The 20,212-nt window shown below is 37.5% G+C and overlaps 1 protein-coding gene across 1 annotated transcript in view; it reads left to right on the forward strand.

Annotated features, from left to right (window-relative positions):
• The window catches only part of ZNF292 (zinc finger protein 292), a 106,605-nt gene that overhangs the window by 74,462 nt on the left and 11,931 nt on the right, over positions 1–20,212 (forward strand). Inside the window, exons 6-8 of the mRNA XM_032154773.2 lie at positions 3,843–4,045; positions 12,213–12,349; positions 14,229–14,370. Coding sequence (XP_032010664.1) covers positions 3,843–4,045; positions 12,213–12,349; positions 14,229–14,370 — 482 coding nt within the window. The remainder of the gene's footprint in view (positions 1–3,842; positions 4,046–12,212; positions 12,350–14,228; positions 14,371–20,212) is intronic.

Consider the following 20,212-nt stretch of genomic DNA (forward strand, 5'->3'; position numbering starts at 1 on the left):
CCTTCCTTCCTTCCTTCCTTCTTTCTTTCTTTCAATGGAGTTTTCGCTCATGTTGCCCAGGCTGGAGTGCAATGGGGCAATCTCAGCTCACTGCAACCTCCACCCCCCAGGTTCAAGCAATTCTTCTGCCTCAGCCTCCCGAGTAGCTGGGATTACAGGCATGCGCCTCCATGCCTGGGTAATTTTGTATTTTTAGTAGAGACACGGTTTCTCCATGTTGGTCAGGCTGGTCTTGAACTCTCGACCTCAGGTGATCCACCCGCCTTGGCCTCCCAAAGTGCTGAGATTACAGGCATGAGCCACCGCATCCGGCGTAATTGCTGAATTATTTCTAAGAGAGAATACAAATTAAGTATTTTTAAAAAGGATAAGTGATCCTTGCTTTGAAAGCAAGGGAAAGCCACTAGAAGGTTTTAAACAGGGAAGACAATCAAGTGTGTGCTTTAAAGTAATATCAGAAGCACCCTGGATTCTAGTGAAGTGATGGAGGTGGTAAGGGTAGATGGAAGACTAGCAGATTGCTAGGAAATAGTCTGATTAGTGATTTGGGCTGGGTTGGGTTGGATTGGGGGAACAATGTGGAAGTGGAGATGAAGAAGAGTTAATGGAATTGAGTATTTAGGCATTGGAAGTGACACAACTAGGTGATAGATTGATGTCTGGGTGAAAAGGAGGTAGGAGAGAGCATTTTTAAGGCAGACTCTAAGGTTTCTGCCTTGAGCACAACTGAATAGATGGAAATGTGGTGATGACGCATAATGTGGTGTAGAGATTTTGTATGCTGAGTTTGAGATGCTTTTGAAACAGCTAGTCAAAGATGCTGCAAAGGAAATCATGTGCAAATCTGGGCATCAGAATAGGAACCCAGTAAATGAGTTGACCCCACTTTAGGGGGAATCTAGGACCTAGTGTAACCTGTGGTACATAGTACACAATTAATTCTTGTGTAATTATCACAGAAAATCAACTCATATTTTGTATTTAATTATCTTTAATGTAGGAATTAGTAGTTTACTTTTAATATTATGAAAGTGACATGGCCAGGCGTGGGGGCTCACGCCTGTAATCCCAGCACTTTGGGAGGCTGAGGCGGGCGGATCACGAGGTCAGGAGATCAAGACCATCCTGGTGAACACGGTGAAACCCCGTCTCTACTAAGTAAAGTACAAAAAAATTAGCCGGGCGTGGTGGCAGGCGCCTGTAGTCCCAGCTACTCGGGAGGCTGAGGCAGGAGAATAGCATGAACCCGGGAGGCAGAGCTTGCAGTGAGCCGAGATTGCACCACTACACTCCAACTTGGGTGACAGAGAGAGACTCCGTCTCAAAAAAAAAAAAAAAAAAAAAAAGAAAGTGACATAGGAAGAAGGCTCTTTTACATTTTTAATGAAATTGGCTAAATATCATTTATTTATATTGCCATGTAAAGTAGTGTGGTAGCGTGATTTATGTCACATAGCTCTCTTGATAGGCCCAAATATAGTAAAGCCTGCTTTTCTGTTGAAGTCTGTGAATATAGAGAAAACATAAAAAGGGGACACGAGTAAAATTATAAATATTTTATACTTTTGTGGGATGCTAGTGGGAAAAGCAGGCTAGGGAGTGAAATTTGATATGTCTAAACTACTCAAAGATAAGTCTGAGAAGCATGAAAACAGTCTTTGTTGCAGTGAAGAAATAGAGGGAGAGAAGTGAGCTTTCAATAGGACTGAATTGAGTGTAATCCACTTTTGATCCATTTGAATCATGATCTTCAGAATATATAATTATCTTCCTTTAAAGGCTCATGCTGCTTCACAGGTTTTTACTGCTGTAAGGTGCCATTCTAATGAGAAGTAGACCCAGTAGTCAAATAGAAAAAAAAAAATTCTTTTTCTTATCTCACACTGTATAAAGCTAGAAGTCAGAAGACTCATTCTACTCCTAGCTATGTCATTAATTGGCTTTATGTCCCTAGGAAGTCACTTGTCTTCTCTGAGCCTCAGTTTACTCATCTGCCAAATGATGGAACAGACAAAATGATCTATAAATTTCCTTCTACTCAAATATTCTGTGTATTTTTGAAATCCATTTTACCCTAAGTGTGGCAGTGGTTTCCCATCATTAAGAGACAAACAAAAGCCTATGGTTTTGAAATTTGCAATATTAATATTTTTCTACATTGATTTAATGCAGAAATTACACAATTTGTCATTCTAACTTAAATGCTGCTATTTGAGCATGTAGGGCCTATTTGAGATTGGGACCATCAGTTTTGTGAAATACTTCCCACCTTTACGTTATTTCTTCACCATGATCTTTTAGAGTCTGTTGATTATGACTTTTTTGTGAGAATATTTGCAATAATTCCCAGACTTTGTATCTCTAGAGTTTCCTTTGGAGAAAATTGTTGAATTAGGAAACTAAAGCTCTTTATAGCCAGAATAACTTTATTATAACTTTGTTTTTTAATCTTGTATTTCAAATCTTTTGCTTTGGCAGTGAACTAAACTGTAACTGCAATATAATTGTCCTAATAGGATAATACAATATTAAAAAAGAAAAGTAATGCCCTTTATCTCATAAAGACGTATAGTCAGAGGCACCAGAAACACATGCTTTATTTATCTGTGCTTACCCTTTATGCCTTTTGATTTAGTGTAATGTAAAGAGTAGAGGATAGCAGGTGAAAAGGTCTAGACTTCAAGAAAAGGATTAGATTTGAGATCTTGTGTTCTATTGCTTGTGTGTTTATGGTTTTAATACCGACGAGCCATGATCATAGCATTTTATAGACAAATCTTTTCTATAGTGGAGTACAGTTAGATCTAAAAATGAAAGTACTGGAGGGAAACAAAGGATATTACAAGAAGTAAAGAACATCTCTCGTTTTCTGTCTTCTAACCTGCAAATTACTTACCAGACATATCTTTCAGTCTGTTAACAAGCAGAGAAGATAGTGTGTTTTATTCATAGAGCATTTTAAATGTTATTACTAAAAGCCTTCCCAAGGTTTCAGGCTAGCCATTGCAAATTTTTAAACATGATTTCTATTCTGGTAAAGAACACTTAGGGAAAAATTTAAACTTGCACTTGTTAAAACTTAAATTCTCCTTCATAAATGCAAAAAATAAAAATATTACTTCTTATTTGTAGATGACCAAACAAGCACTAGGGGATAGTCAGAGGTTTGAACAAAATAGAAATGTTTTATGCATAAGTGACTGTTCTGAGTTTATTCATTGATGTTTTAAAACTAACGACATAAAACCCACAGAAGTTTTATTGTTTGGCAAACTTTTCTCCCATCTTATTTATTTTTCTGTAGATATTTTGATTCATTAATAAAACATGTATTTTTAAAAGTTAGATTTCAGCTTTGTGAAATGAAAAATATACCATCAATATTGAACAAAATATTAGTTGAATCTCTTCTTCTGGAATGTCCCAGTAGCTTTTTGTGGTTACTCATCATGTAAGGTTGTAATGCCCTAGCATTACAAATTTTAGGGATGCTAACTGCTGGTGTTGAAGAATAACTACTGTAGGAAAAAAATTTAGTGTAATTTTAATAACAATGACTGTTAGCATTTAACACAGAATTATTTTCATCATCAACAAGTTTATTCAGCTCATTCTAAATGGTCCCTTATGTAAGGGCCAAAAGTACTTAACTTTTAAAAGTTAGCAATGTAATCTCTTCTTGCTTATAAGGTCAAGTCTTTTGTGATAGCCTTACTAGCAATAATAGAAAATGAAAAAAAGCATTTTAGTTCCTGTGTTTAAAAAAATATTTCTTATAAGCGTTTGTATTGCAAATGAATTATTACCAAATGTTAATAATCCATTATGTCTTGTTTTTAAAGTGAATGAATTTTTAGCTTTTGAGGGTCCCATCTTGTTGGATATGAGAATTAAACATCTAATCAAAACAAATCAGTTAAGTCAAGCAACTGCTCTAGCAAAGCTGTGTTCTGACCATCCAGAGATTGGCACAAAAGGTAGTTTTAAGCAGACTTACCTTGTCTGTCTTTGTACATCATCACCAAATGAAAAGTTAATCGAAGAGGTGAGTATGTTTTCTTTCATTAGTAATTATTTTTTAAGTTGAGAAATTAATTTTTAATTAGAATGTCTTTGATTTCCTTTTCTCTTAGATAGTGAAGAGATCATTGTCAATCTTACATTTTTGGTATGTTCTTGAGTGGTGGCAACTTGATTCTAAGTAGCTTTTAGAATTACATGTAAACTGATTGCACCTAGTTTCTGTTTTAAATAATATACATCTTTTAAATGCTTTGGCTAAATTGTGGGAAAGATAGTGGTGGCTTAACAGTTTAGTAAAATATCTATATTTGTCAGCTTTGGGCCTTAACTTCAATCTTGTCTGACTTTAAGATACTTGCACATCTTTTAAACTGCTTAATTTAAGTAACTTTATAGAATTTTTGTGACTTATCTCTGGAAATACTTTGAGATAAGTCATATAAATTCTATATAGGATATATATATATGCACATCTATGCTATATATAATTTTGAGTACGTGTTTATTTGCCTATTTAATGTAAAACCTTATTTTCTCTCTGAGACATTGTGTTTTCACTTCTAGTTTGGTATAAAGCATAGTATTCACATATTTGTATAGTTTATGACTACAAAATTCTGAGAATGGAATCATGATCCAAATGGGAATGTTGCAATTTTGCATTTTGAGGGACTCAAAATTTCAAAAGGAAGTTGGAAACAGGGTAGGAGAATTAGAAGTTGTTGATCAAGAAACAGGGTGTGTATATTTAAAGAATTTAGATAAACCTGTAATAGAGTGACCGGGTGCTGTGGCTCACGCCTGTAATCCCAGCACTTTGGGAGGCCCAGGCGGGCGGATCACAAGGTCAGGAGTTTGAGACCAGCCTGGCCAACATAGTGAAACTCCCATCTCTACTAAAAATACAAAAAATTAGCTGGGCATGGTGGCGGGTACCTGTAATCCCAGCTACTTGGTAGGCTGAGGCAGGAGAATCACTTGAACCTGGGAGGTGGGGGTTGCAGTGAGCCGAGATCACGCCACTGCACTCCAGCCTGGGTGACAGTGCAAGACTATGGCAAAAAAAAAAAAAAAAAAAAAAAAAAATTAAAAGAAAACCTATAGTAGGTTGATCAGTGTTCAGTGGGCACTGAATGTGTACAGGTATCATTATATCTCTAATATACATATCCTTTGACTCCAGAGCAATAGAGAGGAAAACAAAGGGATTGTAGGTAAAACATAAGGATATGTTAAGGGAAAAATTGAGATATAAGACAGAGAAGTAAACTGATAGAGCATGCATGATCCTCTTAGACAGAAAGGTATTGTCATCAGTCTCAAAACAGAATAGCCTCATACAGAAAGCTCAATGCCACGTGAGGTTTGTAATGATGATTGTGTGATTTTTTTTTTCCTTGAGAATAGACAAGTATGAAGGCAAGTGGTAGGCTTGGACCAAGATTAGAAATAAACCTTTTGGGTTTCTTATGTGAGGATGTAGAGGATACTGGGAAGAGTAATGTCAGACAGTTTGTAGGCTAGATGGAGTAGAACCATGGTCTGTAGCCTAGGATATTATATCACTATTAGTTTGGACTTCAACTAGTCTATACATTTTTTTCTTTATTGTTTATTTTATTACAGGTAATTGGCCTTTTAATTGCTACTATATATGAGAGCAAAATGGAAGACTGACATTTTCTTATTAGTTCAAAATAACTAGATAAGTTAATTTGCAGATGTATACAATTTACTGAAATCACCTTTGACATGTGTTGTAACATTTAAAAAAAAATCATTAGTTATTGTGCTGCTGCATCTCAGATATTTTTCAGTGCCACGAAAGCTTTTATTATCAGTTCAGTCCCTGCCCTTAAGGTTCATCTGTCCTCCCTTCCCCTTCCACAGATTTGTATTAAGTGAATGATTTTTTCTGTATAAGCATTGGTGGGGATTAGGGGGAGGTGGGATTTAAAGGTGAATAAGGCATAGGCCCTTCACTAAAGAAGCATATCTCCTATTAGGAAACTGACTATCTAAGCATAGAGTTGTTGGGTTAGCTTTGAAGTTGAAGACTATGAATTTGTGTCTCAAGTAAAAATCCAGTAAAAAAAAAATCTGTATTTCTAGCTCTCTGAATAATCCAGTCTTGCAATACTGAGCCTAAGTTCCTTCTTGGTTTAATTACCCAGAGTTGAGTAACAGCAGTCCAGCCTGCTCTGGGAGATGATCATGAAAATTCTCTGTGAAGACCCTGGGTACTTTTAATGTCATATGGAACTATTTCCCTCCCCCCACTTCTCATGTTAAGCAGGTAGAATTAAGACTTTTCATGTTCATAAGCAGGGTTCACTAAGGTCTATATACTCCATCCCAGGAAAAAAACTAGATCGTATAGTGCAGAATAGGACAGATAGATGTTAAGTCTACACATACATAGCACTACACATATGTAGTAACATTACTTTGTTAAAAGTCCTTTTTTGCTTAGAGATTGATTGCTCTTTAATGTTTCTCTTATAAACACATTAGAAACATTCATTGTTCCATATGAGGTGAGTTAAGAGTTATTGTCCCCAACCCAGAGACATTGCCCCCTTTAGAAGAGGTGTGCACCCTGTGCTCTCTCTTGCCCACCCTACTCTTTGTCCACTTCATTAATGTACATTACTTGCCTGGTTCTTACAAGTATTTGAGGTTTGGTTTTGTTTACGTGTTTCTTAAAGGATAGTAGGAATAGACTTTGTTAGAAGGAGTCAGCAATGGCCTGGATTGGTGGTGATCTTTCTGAGGAAATCTTTGTCCAAGTGAGGCAAGGGATTGACTGTTTCCCAGTACCCTTTCAGTGTGATAGAAACAGCAGCTAGTTGATACCCCATAGGTTGTTTTTTTTTTAAAAAGAAAAGAAATAGCAGCTAGCCTTGGTAGATGGCAGAGGAATGGGGCTGGGAGAGATGAGTGTTTATCTGGCCTTTCTGGAAGGAATGAACTTTGGTCTGGATTCTTGGTATAGTAGTAAAAAATAAAGTTAGCAGTGTCTAGTTTAGATCCAATATTTCTATTTGTTTGATCATTAAAATAAATATAGAAGTTTAAAAACTAAAACTTTCTATCTTGTATCTCTGTAGCTGTCTCATTTCCCCATTTAACACTCCACTAGGTAATTATTATTAAGATTAAAATTTGATATATAATCTTCTGACATTCTTCTCTGCACATACATGCATTTTTAATACTTAAAATTGCATACACACTCCCTGGTTGCCAGTCCCTTTTCCCCCTATTATTGTGGACATGTTTCCATATCATTTCATATAGACCAACCTTATTCTTTGTCATGGCTACATAATTCCATAGTATGGATTTGTAATATCTTTAACCAGATTGGTAGACATTTAGATTGTTGCCTTTTACATACATCCGTGTATCCTTGTGGGGAGTATACTGGTAGGGTAAATTTCTGGAAGTGAAATTGCTGGATCAAAGAATCAACACATTTTAAATTGATAGGTTCAAACTGTCCTCCAGAAAAGATTATGGCAATTTATGTTTCCAAAAACAATATGTGAAATATCTTCTTAGAGATTATTAAATATTTGCTAGCCCAATAGTTAATTTTGATTAACTCTTGATTTTTTATTTTCCTAGTTATGACAGGTTTAACATTTATTTTCTATATGGAAAACAATGTTATGTTGATAAGCAAATCAATTATTTTTTAAACTGTTTGTTTGTTTGTTTGTTTTTTGGAGACAGAGTAAGCTTGCTCTGTTGCCCAGGCTGGAGTGCAGCGGTGTGATCTCAGCTCATGGCAACCTCTGCCTCCTGGGTTCGATTAGTTTTGCCTCAACCTCCCAAGTAGCTGGGACTACAGGCGCACGCCGCCATGCCTGGCTAATTTTTTGTATTTTAGTAGAGACGGTTTCACTGTGTTGCTCAGGCTGGTCTCAAACTCCTGAGCTCAGGCGGTCCTCCCCCCTTGGCCTCCCAAAGTGCTAGGATTACACACGTGAGCCACCGCACCCAACTGGAACTGTTTTTGAAATGTGATTACAGCCAATACTTTTTAAAAGTATACTTCATAAATTCATATAAAATATTGATAGTGTTCTATATTTTTTGAATAGTTGGCATCAAGAGCCATTTTAAAACATACAAATTATTATTTACATCTTTGAAATAATTGTTATGCTGTACAAAGGGACTTTATTCAGCATAATATGTCTTTAGCAAACAGATCATTCTAATTGGTTTTAAATATTTTATTAAGAGTTCTAAATTTTCTGGTAGTTAAATTTTTGCTCATTTGTCAGAGCAATAGAGAATAGTCCCCGTATAGGTAATATACTGGTAATCTCTGAATTTTGCTTCTTTGGATTTTTAAATAATTCTTGTTCATTGGTGGCTATGTTTCACTTTTCATAATTTTAATTAGTAATTTACTACTTTGTATATGACTTCCTTATTCCTACATTCTATTTAATGTCATATTTTTTCAAGACAGCCATCTAGTGGCAAATAAGAGAAATGAAGGATCCCAAGTACACCATAAAAGTTGTTTCATTAGTATGCCTATGAAAAACGAAGTTTGCTGTGTTACTGAATATAGCAGATGTTTCAGTTGGTATGTTGCATGCATATGGAAAAAATACACATAGGCAATCGCACATTTATATTTTTAAATATTAAGAGTAAGCTGGACGGGTGCAGTGGTTCACACCTTAATCCCAGCACTTTGGGATGCTGAAGTGGGTGTATCACCTGAGGTCAGGAGTTTGAGACCAGCCTGGGCAACATGGTGAAACCCTGTCTCTACTAAAATACAAAAATTAGCCAGTCGTGGTGGCACTAGCCTGTAATCCCAGCTACTCGGGAGGCTGAGGCATGAGAATCGGTTCAACCTGGGAGGTGGAGGTTGCGGTGAGTCGAGATCGCACCATTGCACTCCAGCCTGGGTGACTGAGCGAGTCTCCATCTCAAAAAAATAAAAAAAGAGAAAAAGAGTAAGCTAATGATAGTAATAACACTGGGGAAGTAAATTTCTTGCCTTGTACATAATAGATAAATTTGGTACCATATGAGCACTCAGCAAGAGTGGCTTAGGTTTTATTTTTTATTTGATTTTTTTTTTTAATTTTTTGTTTTTTCTTGAGACAGAGGTTTGCTCTTGTTGCCCAGCCTGAAGTTCAGTGGCACCATCTCAGCTCCCTGCAACCTCCACCTCCCGGGTTCAAGCAATTCTCCTGCCTCAGCCTTCCAAGTAGCTGGGATTACAGGCACCTGCTACCATGTCTGGCTAATTTTGTATTTTTAGTAGAGACAGGGTTTCAGTTGGTCAGGCTGGTCTCGAACTCCTGACCTCAAGTGATCCACCCCCTTGGCCTCCCAAAGTGCTGGAATTTCAGGCGTGAGCCACCGGGCCCAGTCTAAGAGTGGCTTAGGTTTTAGAAGAACAACAAAAATGATAAGATTAAAAATAAATGAGACTTTCAAGAAATACGGATTTTTATTAAACCTGAACAAGTGAAAATCCATATTTAGCATCATACGAATATATGGTCTTAGTATGCCTGTGCACGTGGAATTCTGGAAAGAGCACAGGCTATGAAGCTAAACTTAGGTTGACATCTTGACTTTGCCACTAAGTGCGTAACTTTGAGCAAGCAACTTAACTCTTAGGCCTTCTTTCTTTAAAAGAAGTATTAGCATTGGCTGAGCACAGTGGCTCATGCCTGTAATCCCAGCACTTTGGGAGGCTGAGGCGGGTGGATCACGAGGTCAGGAGATCGAGACCATCCTGGTTAACACGGTGAAACCCCATCTCTACTAAAAACACAAAACATTAGCTGGGCGTGGTGGCACACACCTGTAGTCTCAGCTACTCAGGAGGCTGAGGCTCAGGAGAGTCGCTTGAACCTGGGAGGCGGAGGTTGCAGTGAGCTGAGATTGCACCACTGCACCCCAGCCTGAGCAACAGAGCAAGACTCCGTCTCATAAATAAATAAATAAATGAAATAAAATAAAGTAGTAGCATCTACCAGGCAAGCTGTTTGTCTGCAAGCAATGCAATTTATCTGCATGAGTGTGACAGGGTAATTGTTTAACATAACTTTGAATAAAATATATTGTGATGAAGTAAGTGGAAAGAGCTTGGAATTTTTTTTTTTTTTTTTTTGAGGCCAAGTCCTGCTCTGTCACCCAGGCTGCAGTGCAGTGGTGCGATTTTGTGTCACTGCTGCCACCTCCCAGATTTAAGCGATTTTCCCACCTCAGCCTCCCGAGTAGCTGGGACTACATGCATGCATCACCATGTCCAGCTAGTTTTTGTATGTTTTAGTAGAGATAGGATTTCACCACGTTGGCCAGGCTGGTCTCGAACTCCTGACATCAGGTGATCCACCCACCTTGGCCTTCCAAAGTGTTTGGGTTACAGGTGTGAGCCACCACGTCCCGCCAGAGCTTGGATCTTTGTGTCAGCCAGACATGATTGGATTTGTGGCTTAACCACTTAACTAGCACATTCATCATACAGATGGTCCCCCAATTTATGATGGTTCAGCTTACTATTTTTCAGCTCTACAATGGTGCAAAAGTGATACATATTCAGTAAGTTTCTGGACATATGATGGGGTTACATCTAGATAAACTTACTTTGAATTGAAAATATCTTAAGTCAAAAATGCACTTTCAACTTAACATTATTTTCAACTTAGGATGGGCATATTGGGATGTAGCCCCATCATAAATCACTGACCATCTGTATATAAAATGTTAGTGATAATACCTACCTAGTGGGAAAGTTATGATTAATAATATACTTAAAATGTCTGACAGTGTGTTTAGCATATTGTAGATATTTTTAAATCTTTATATATCCTTCAGTCTTTTTTTTATTTGCTTAAATCAAGTTGCTTATAAAGATTTGTTGAAAAAGAGGCAGACAGAGGAGTAGGGGAAACAACACTGTACCAGGTAGTACAAGACTAGATTTCAGTCTTAACTCTTCCACTAACTTCATAATTCCTTTAGGTAATCATTTATGTTGAACACACGATTTTTTTTTCTTGTCTTAGTGTTTTCTAAGAAGGCCCAATTTAATGTGTAAAATAGAACTTGTGAATCTATTGCCCCACAGCGTTTATCCTCATTATCAAAGATTGACCTCAGGATTACCCGCATTCCTCATTTACATACTTGTTGAATCCTAAACACATTACATTTTACACATGCACACTTTTGCTTACTCAATATTTTATGAAAGAGAGAAAATCAACTAGGAGAGGCATAGTCTCCTCTGTGGTACGTGAGTGCTAATGGTCTGTTTTGTCTTCAGTTCTTTTTGCCATCTGTCAGTTGTATCATATTGGAATTAATCTTTCTATTCTGTGGAACACTGGTAATTTGTGATTGTATGCTGTTTGTCAGATCCCTTGTCTTATAGCAGATGCTTGTAGCAATCACAGGTAAAGTCTGTTCGTTTTATATAGTACATCATTGCAATGAGGTAATAAATTTTAATTTTTTAAAAAAGAAATTATAGATGTAAGTGCATCATTAAATGAAGCAAGTTGCCTTCGTCTAGGTTATACGTACACATGCATGACTGTTGGCAAGCTTTGAGATGGAGTAAATTTATATGAAAAGAAAAATAGTGGAGATTTGTAGCAAATTGAGGTGAGCTTATTTTAAAAGTGGTATAGTTACATAAAATGCTTCATACTGTATTTTTCCCTCACGAATAGATATGTAGTTTAGTCTATACCCAGTGTACCTCTCTATGTGTCTCTGTTGATTCTAATGCTTGTTTAAATCAGTAGATAAAAGGGGAAAAAATAAAAGTACCGCATTTTTTTTTTCATGATCAGATCTGATTTAATGGGTAGAGAGTGCTTATAGTTACCATCAGTTAGTTACATATAAATGCTTGTAAATTCTTAAATAGTTGGTTCTCCGGTGTTTCTTGATATTCTCAGAATTACTATATAAATTTCTACTGGCTATAAAGAAAGGTGTTTTTTTTTTTTTTTTTTTTTAACTGCAGCCAATCTTTGTCCCAGTAATGGCGAATTATGACTGACTTGACAGTGTATGAATTAATGGTATTTTATTCATAAAAACTATCTAAATAATGAAAAACTAAAGGTATATTGCTCTATATCCTAATATAAAACCATTTTGTGGCATATTTCTATTGGCTTTTTCTTTAGATTTCAGAAGTTGATTGCAAAGATGCACTGGAAATGATCTGTAACTTAGAATCTGAGGGTGATGAAAAAAGCGCTCTTGTCTTATGTACTGCATTTTTGTCACGTCAGCTCCAACAAGGAGATATGTACTGCGCTTGGTGAGTTGATTTTTTTTTTAAGAAATATTTGTTAAGAATGCAAAATAGGCTGTGAGAATTCATATAACTTAGGAACATAATTTAAAATCTTTTTAAGACAAAAGGCTTATATTTAGATACTACGTGCTGTGCAAACTTATTAACAAGTAGTTGTTACAACTCAAAACTTTGTGTATTAAAGGCCAGACAATTCCTTAGCATGCATACCAGTAATTATCTTTGGTCCGGAAATTTTTAAGTGTTAGAAAGTGAAAGAAAGACTTGTTTTGTCTAATGCCACCATAACATTTTTTTAGATATGTAAGCAATACATTTCTTCTTATGGTACATTTTCAACTGGGCATAGCTTGTTATATGTAATCCTTTGGGAGGCTACAGGAAACAGAGATGTTGGTTTCAGTTAATGTAAAAACTGAAGATCAGCTGCCTTAAATTAGCTTTAGCTAACACTGACAATTTATCTGGTCAGTCAACAGCACTGTTAGTCTTCAGTGTTGTGTTGAAAGTATGGGAACACATAAGAAAATATGGTTTATAAAATTCCAACATTTAAGAATATTTACCAAATGACAGCATACAAATGAATAATAGAACAGGCAAGGTAAATCAATGGTTGTGTAATCAATAAAGATTGAAGCTCATAAAGGATTTCTTAGCATTGAGCCTCGTTATGAAGGAAAAATAGTATATGCAATACAGAGAGGCTTGGTGTGAAAGGCAGAAAAATTCTGAAGGGAGAATAAATAAGTATTTATCCAGGACAAGTGTAATAGGTTTTCTAGTTATACTAGCATGAAAATCAGTGATGACTAAGAAATTAATGTGTTATGTTGGTTTTTACAAAGGCATCAAAAGCTGAGTTTCATATGCTAAGCAAAAGCAGTCCATTATAAGCTCTTGAAGGGCAACATAGAAGTTTATGTTTAAGAAACACTGTTTAAGATAAGCAGTTGTGAGTTTATTGACGACTCAGTAGTGAGGGCAGAGTTGGGCAAAGAAGTAGTAGTACAGAGTTCAGACAGAAAATCAACTGGAAAGCCAGTAAATCAACTGAGAAATTACTGTGGCACAGATTGGTTTCTTCTGGGTTTGTTGTCATCATTGGTTCTTATATTCATCTAATAATAATAACCTTATTGTCAATTTTAAATTTGTTAGAAGATAAAAGATAAATGCTGTTTAAAAATCATGTCATTGATTTTTTATATATATATTATATATATATACACACATATATATGTACACACACATATCTTGAGCTTTCTTATTACATAAAGTTCACATGTTGCTCAAAGTTACCATCTGTAAAACTTGTTTAAATGTTAAATGCTGGCCAGGCACAGTGGCTCATGCCTGTAATCCCAGTACTGTGGGAGGCCGAGGTGGGTGGATCACCTGAGGTCAGGAGTTTGAGACCAGCCTGGCCAACATGGTGAAACCCCATCTCTACTAAAAATACAAAAATTAGCCAGGCATGGCAGTGCGCGCCTGTAATCCCAGCTACTCAGAAGGCTGAGGCACAAGAATCGCTTGAACCTGGGAGGCAGAGGTTGCAGTGAGCCGAGATTGTGTCACTGCACTTCAGCCTGGGTAACAGTGAGACTGTCTCAGAAAAAAAAAAATGTTAGATGCTTTCCTAGTAAAAGGTAGTGCTTCTCTGGGACTGAAAAATATTAATTAATAAAATGATAAATCATATTCTGATTTTATTTGGTATTTAGAAAATTGGGATCTGTTTTCTTGCATTTAAACTTAAGCATGCATATAGGATTGGAATATAAAACCAGTTTTAATTTCAAATGTAATGAGTGGACTGATGTGGTCCATGATTATTACCTTACTGCTCCAACTTTTCTTATTATAACTTTTTTTTTTTAAGGGAACTTACTCTCTTTTGGAGTAAATTACAACAAAGAGTAGAACCATCTATACAAGTGTACCTTGAGAGGTGTCGTCAACTTTCTTTGTTAACGAAAACAGTATATCACATTTTCTTCCTGATTAAAGTTATTAATTCAGAGGTAAGAATAATCAGAATATTTTTAAGGTTAAAATGTATACATTATCATTAATAAAAGACTATAACTTTTATGATTTTGGCACCCTTTTCGTGATTTTTAAATTTTTTCAGTTAGTCCTTTGAACATTTTCTTGTTAGTCCTTTAAGATATTTGATACAGAAAAACTTAAACATGCAGTTGAGATCCAGGGGCTTGTTCTTACTTAGCCAGAAGAAAAGTAATATATGTAATACTTAATTTATATCATTCTTCTGTTTTGGTTCTAGGGGTTATACTACTTTGATAATTTGGCTATAGAAATTTAAAAAGTAGGCTGGGCGTGGTGGCTCATGCCTGTAATCCCAGCACTTTGGGAGGCCGAGGCGGGCGGATCACGAGGTCAGGAGATCGAGACCATCCTGGCCAGTATAGTGAAACCCTGTCTCTACTAAAAATACAAAAATTAGCCAGGTGTGGCATGCGCCTGTAATCTCAGCTACTCGGGAGGCTGAGGCAGTAGAATTGCTTGAACCCGGGAGGCGGAGGTTGCAGTGAGCTGAGATTGCACCACTGCACTCGAGCCTGGGCAACAGAGTGAGACTCCATCTCAAGCAAACAAACAAACAAACAAAAAAAGAAATTTAAAAAGTATAAAGAAGGATATATAGTGCTAGGTTCCTCTGCTAGCAGAAGGGAAGATTACATTATCTAAAATTTTACAAACAGCCACAAATACGTGATAAAATAAAACAAACATCTTTTTTAGTGTATAGCAGCTGAGATTGCAGGAATATTTGGGCTCCAAAGGTAAAACCTAAAAACAGGAACAGAAAGCTTGAACTGATGCTGAGCCTCATCTAACCTGGAGATTGGGATATGCTGCTACTTGCAGTAACTAAGTAGTTGGAAGTTTGATATCTACACAGGGACAGGAGATAGCCATACGGATATAAGATCCTGGGCCGGGCCAGGCTGCTCGCATCCATAGTCCCAGTACTTTGGGAGGCCAAGGTGGGCGGATCACTTGAGGTCAGAAGTTTGAGATCAGCCTGGCCAACATGATGAAACCCTATCTCTACTAAAGTAAGTATAAAGATTAGCCAGAATTGGTGGCGCCTGCCTGTAGTCCCTGCTGAGGTGAGAGGATGGCTTGAACCTGAGAGGTAGCGATTACAGTGAGCCAAGATGGCACCACTGCACTCCAGCCTGGGTGACAAGCAAGATCCTGTCTCAAAAACAAAAAGCAGGCTGGACATGGTGGCTCATGCCTGTAATCCTAGCATTTTGGGAGGCCAAGGCGGGTGGATCACATAAGCCCAGAAATTCAAGACCAGCCTGGCCAACATGGCAAAACCATGCTCTACTAAAAATAAAGGAAATTAGCTGGGCATGGTGGCAGGTGCCTGTAGTCCCAGCTACTCTGGAAGCTGAGACACAGGAATCGCTTGAGCCTGGGAGGTGGAGGTTACAGTGAGCCGGAGGTTATAGTGAGCCAAGATTATACCACTGCACTCCAGCCTGGGAGACAGAGCGAGACTTGGTCTTAAAAAAAAGAAAAGATCTTGGGCCAGCTCTACTTGTCTACTTGGGTAGGTAGATCTGAAACAACCACCCCCTCACCACCACCTCCCACCACCCGCAACACACACACACAGACATGCGCACGCACGTGCATGCATGCACAAGCACTACACGAAGCTGGAACCTGTGAAGTACTGTAATTTTATTGAAAAGGTAGACTAGAAAAATAATTCTAACACAGATGGATGGTAGGGAATTTTAGGTATGTCCAACTGGACTCTAGGTCAGAGGAGGAAAATCTTCAGGAAGTTATAACTACAAGTCTACCCTCATACAGATTTGGGAGCCACATTTACCCTAGCTGTGTAGTTCAGAAATCCCTATGCTAAGTAAGTAAATGTTTAAGAAGGTGAGGATGAATACCTAAGATTCCTGCAGAAGGAAATGCAGAACTGCTTTAGGAGGGACATATTGTCAACACAGGCATCTCATAAAGCCCTGCTTAGCCTGAGTTCACCATTAAGATTTATAAACATACAAAACTATCTGACCTGAGTGACTTTCAGCAAAGGAATAATAGGATTACTTGCCTAATACTTTAAATAATATAATTATGGAAAAATCTAGGAAGTATATGTATTTAAACACTTAAAATAAGGAATTAAAGTATGAGAAAGACAGTGTCAAAATGACCAAGCAGATCGTAAAAAGAGTCAAAAGAATGTTTGGAAATAAACATACATAGTTATCGAAATGAAAATTTTAGCAGATGGATTATACAGATTAGACACAACTGAAGAGGGAGTTGATGAACAGAGGTTGCATATGTGCTTCCATTTATTTTTTACTATTAAGTATTAATCAACTCAAGTTTCATAAAGTTACTGATTTTCTTATAGTAACCTTTGTAGAAATGCAGTTGGTTTCCATTTAAATGTACATAGAAAACACCTTCCAAAGGTGCTACCATTGTGTAGAATCTAAAAACCGAGATGCAGCATGATAACAAGAAGTATTTTTAAATGAATTTTTTATTTGTTTTTTATTTGTATTTTTAAATTGTTTTTGAAAGGAAAGACCAAAAGATACTTCCCTATCCCTCTTTATAAGTACCTTTTAAAATCTGTCATTGGTCAGTAAGTCTTAGATGTATCTTCGTTTTTCTCTCCTAAAAATAATTTCTCTTCATTTTCAGGAGGAAAGAATATGAATGAATCCTGCTTTCCAGTTTTTCCTCTGTCAACCTTGTTAACTTGTCCTGATTTATTTTTTATATATTGTGGTGCTGCAGTTAAACAAAGTAGCTGGGCTTGGGAGTGTATGCCTGAGACCCAGCTAATTGGGAAGCTGAGGCTGGAGGATCACTTGAGCCCCAGATTTGGAGACCAGCCTGGGCAACACAGCAAGACCCTGTCTCCAAAACAAAACAAAAACCTGAAAGGGGCCAATAATAAGTTTCCTATGAAACTACTATGCAGTTTTAAATCATAGGTTGTGCCACTAACTTAAAGAGCAGCATGATAGAGTAGAGTAGAAAGAACTTGGAACTAGAAGCCAAACTGGGTATAAATCTTGACTTGCAATTGACCTTAATCACTGTAGGTTTCATGACTAAATCAGATGAATTGAGGAGGTTAGGTAAAAGTGACCATCCTTCTTCAGTTTTACTCACTACTCATAAAGAGACCATGGTGGGCCAGAGGATGGGGTGCAAAAATATTGGACAAGAGCTGCATTGTCCATTATGGTAGTCACATTTTAGTTGCTGAGTAGCTCCATGTTGCTAGTGGCAATCCTATTGGACAGCACAGATATAGAACATTCCCGTTATCACTAATAGTTCTGTTGGGTAACAGTATTTTAGAGAGTTTGGGTTCAGAATTAGAGTATATAAAAAAGCAGTTAAAAGTATGAATAGCTTTGGAAGTTGGCAATGGCAGCAGCCTTCTATGTTGTTGTTTGCTTTTGTTGGTTCGTTGGTTTTTGAGAGAGTCTTCCTCTGTCATCCAGACTGGAATGCAGTGCTGCTGTCACAGCTCGCTGCAGCCTCAACTTCCCAGGCTTGAGCAATGCTCTTACCTCAGCCCCCTAAGTAGCTGGGACTACAGGTGTGTACCATCACACTTGGCTAATTTTTTTATTTTTTGTAGAGGTGGGGTCTCACTATATTGCCCAGATTTATCTCCAACTCCTGGGCTCAAGCAATTCTCCGTGCCTTGGCCTTCCAAAGTGGTGGGATTCAGGTATGAGCTACCACACATGACCTTTGCAGCAGCCTTCTTGACAGGAATAGTATGCACCATGGTAATTGCTCTTTGTCCAAAAACCTTCTTATTGCATGAAATTTTTTTCCCTTTTTTTTCTACTTTCTGAATCTGATCAAGCAGAGGTTTTATCTTAAAACTAGATTCATAGATTATTATTATTTTAGGGCTGAAGAGACCTTAAAGTTAAGCTATAATGATTAGATTCTGGTGTAATAACTCTTTTCATTTTCCATATAGAGGTTAACCTCGATGTAGTGATTTGAATTAACTGGTAACCTTTTTTTTTCTTTTTGATATGGAGTCTCCTTCTGTTGCCCAGGCTGCAGTGCAATGGTGCAATCTCGGCCCACTACAACCTCCATCTCCTAGGTACAAGGAGGTATGATTCTCGTGCCTCAGCCTTTTGAGTAGCCAGGATTACAGGCGGACGCAACCATGCCCAGCTAATTTTTGTATTTTTAGTAGAGACAGGGTTTTACCATGTTTGCCAGGCTGGTCTCGAACTCTTGACCTCAGGTGATCTGCCCACCTCAGCTTCCCAAAGTGCTAGGATTATAGGCGTGAGCCACTGCACCCAGCCAACTGGTAACCCTTAAAAAAAAAAAAAAAAAAAAAAAACTCCAGGAATTGAAGACTATCAACCAGCTACTCATATGTTAATTTAAAATACAGTTAACCCTCCATATTCATAGGTTCCACATCAGTGGATTCAACCCCTACTGATTGAAAATGTTCAGAGGCCAGGTGTGATGGCTCACCTGTAATCCCAGCACTTTGGAAGGCTTAAACCTGGGAGTTTGAGGCCAGCCTGAGTAAAACAGTGAAACCTGATCTCTACCAAAAAAAAAAAAAAAATTAGCCAAACATAGTGGTGTGTGCCTGTAATCCCAGCTACTCAGGAGGCTGAGATGGGAGGATCACTCGAGCCTGGGAGGCAGAAATTGCAGTGAGCCAAGATCATGCCACTGAGCCAGGTTCACTCCACTGCACTTCAGCCTGGGTGACAAAGAGACCCTGTCTCAAAAAAGAAAAGGAAAAAAAATTCTATAGAGTTCCAAAAAGCAAAACTTGAATTTGCCACAAGCGTACTATATTGAATCTATGCAAATGAAGTAATATGTAGCCATTGTATTAGGTATTATAAGTAATACAGAGATGATTTAAATTATGTGAGAGGATGTCCATAGTTTGTTTGCAAATACTATGCCATTTTATATAAGGGACTTGAGCATTGTGGATTTTGGTATCCACAGGAATCCTGGGACCAGTGCCCCCAGATTCTGAAGGACAACTGTAATTAATGTCTTAAATCCTAATTGAGATCTGCAAAGGAATTGGAGCAGATAGCTTGGGATCTTTTTATTTATATAGTATACTCTTCCCTAGACTCCTTGAGGTTTAAGAGTTGAAAAATACATCCCTGCCTTTAAGGATTTTGTAGTCTGTTGATGGAAACTTAAAACCAGTAGCGATATTATATGGGTGTTTCTACTAGAGTGGAATCTTGAATATCCGGTGAGGGTACATTGCTTAGTGCAGTGCCTGGTATAAAGTAGGTGCTGAATGAATAAAAGAAGTGGGCCATAATAACCCACTTGTCTGTTTTTGTTACTCAATTAGTAATAGCTAAGGAGGGAGGAGAGAGTGTTCCTAGTCACAGAAAAAAAACACACAAAGTAGTATCAAGACAAATGAGAGAATGGAATATTTGGGGAACTACAGGTAGCTCAGTTGTTTGAGTAGAGGGAAAGATAAAAGAGGAAACTAGAACAGATGAGGCAGTGGTCAGACTGTGAAGTCCTTTTTGTATTCCACACTAAGGTTTATATTTTATTCTGAAATACATGATAATTATTTAAAGAGTTTTAAAACAGGGTAAAGCATGATGTTATGAGTGGGTAGGGAAGGACTGAATGGGATGTTACATAGGAAACTAAAAGCAACATGCAAGCCTTGGGTGGCTTTAGGTCAAGAACACTAGGCAGCCAGAGGAAAAGAACAGAAAAGGCAATGGAAGAGGGTACAAAAGACAAACCTTTCTGTTTCCCACAACTTGCTTGGTGCTGTTCTTTTCC

This window comes from Hylobates moloch, unplaced genomic scaffold, assembly GCF_009828535.3.
Source record: "Hylobates moloch isolate HMO894 unplaced genomic scaffold, HMol_V3 SCAFFOLD_2, whole genome shotgun sequence".
In the NCBI taxonomy this organism is placed as follows: Eukaryota; Metazoa; Chordata; class Mammalia; order Primates; family Hylobatidae; genus Hylobates; species Hylobates moloch.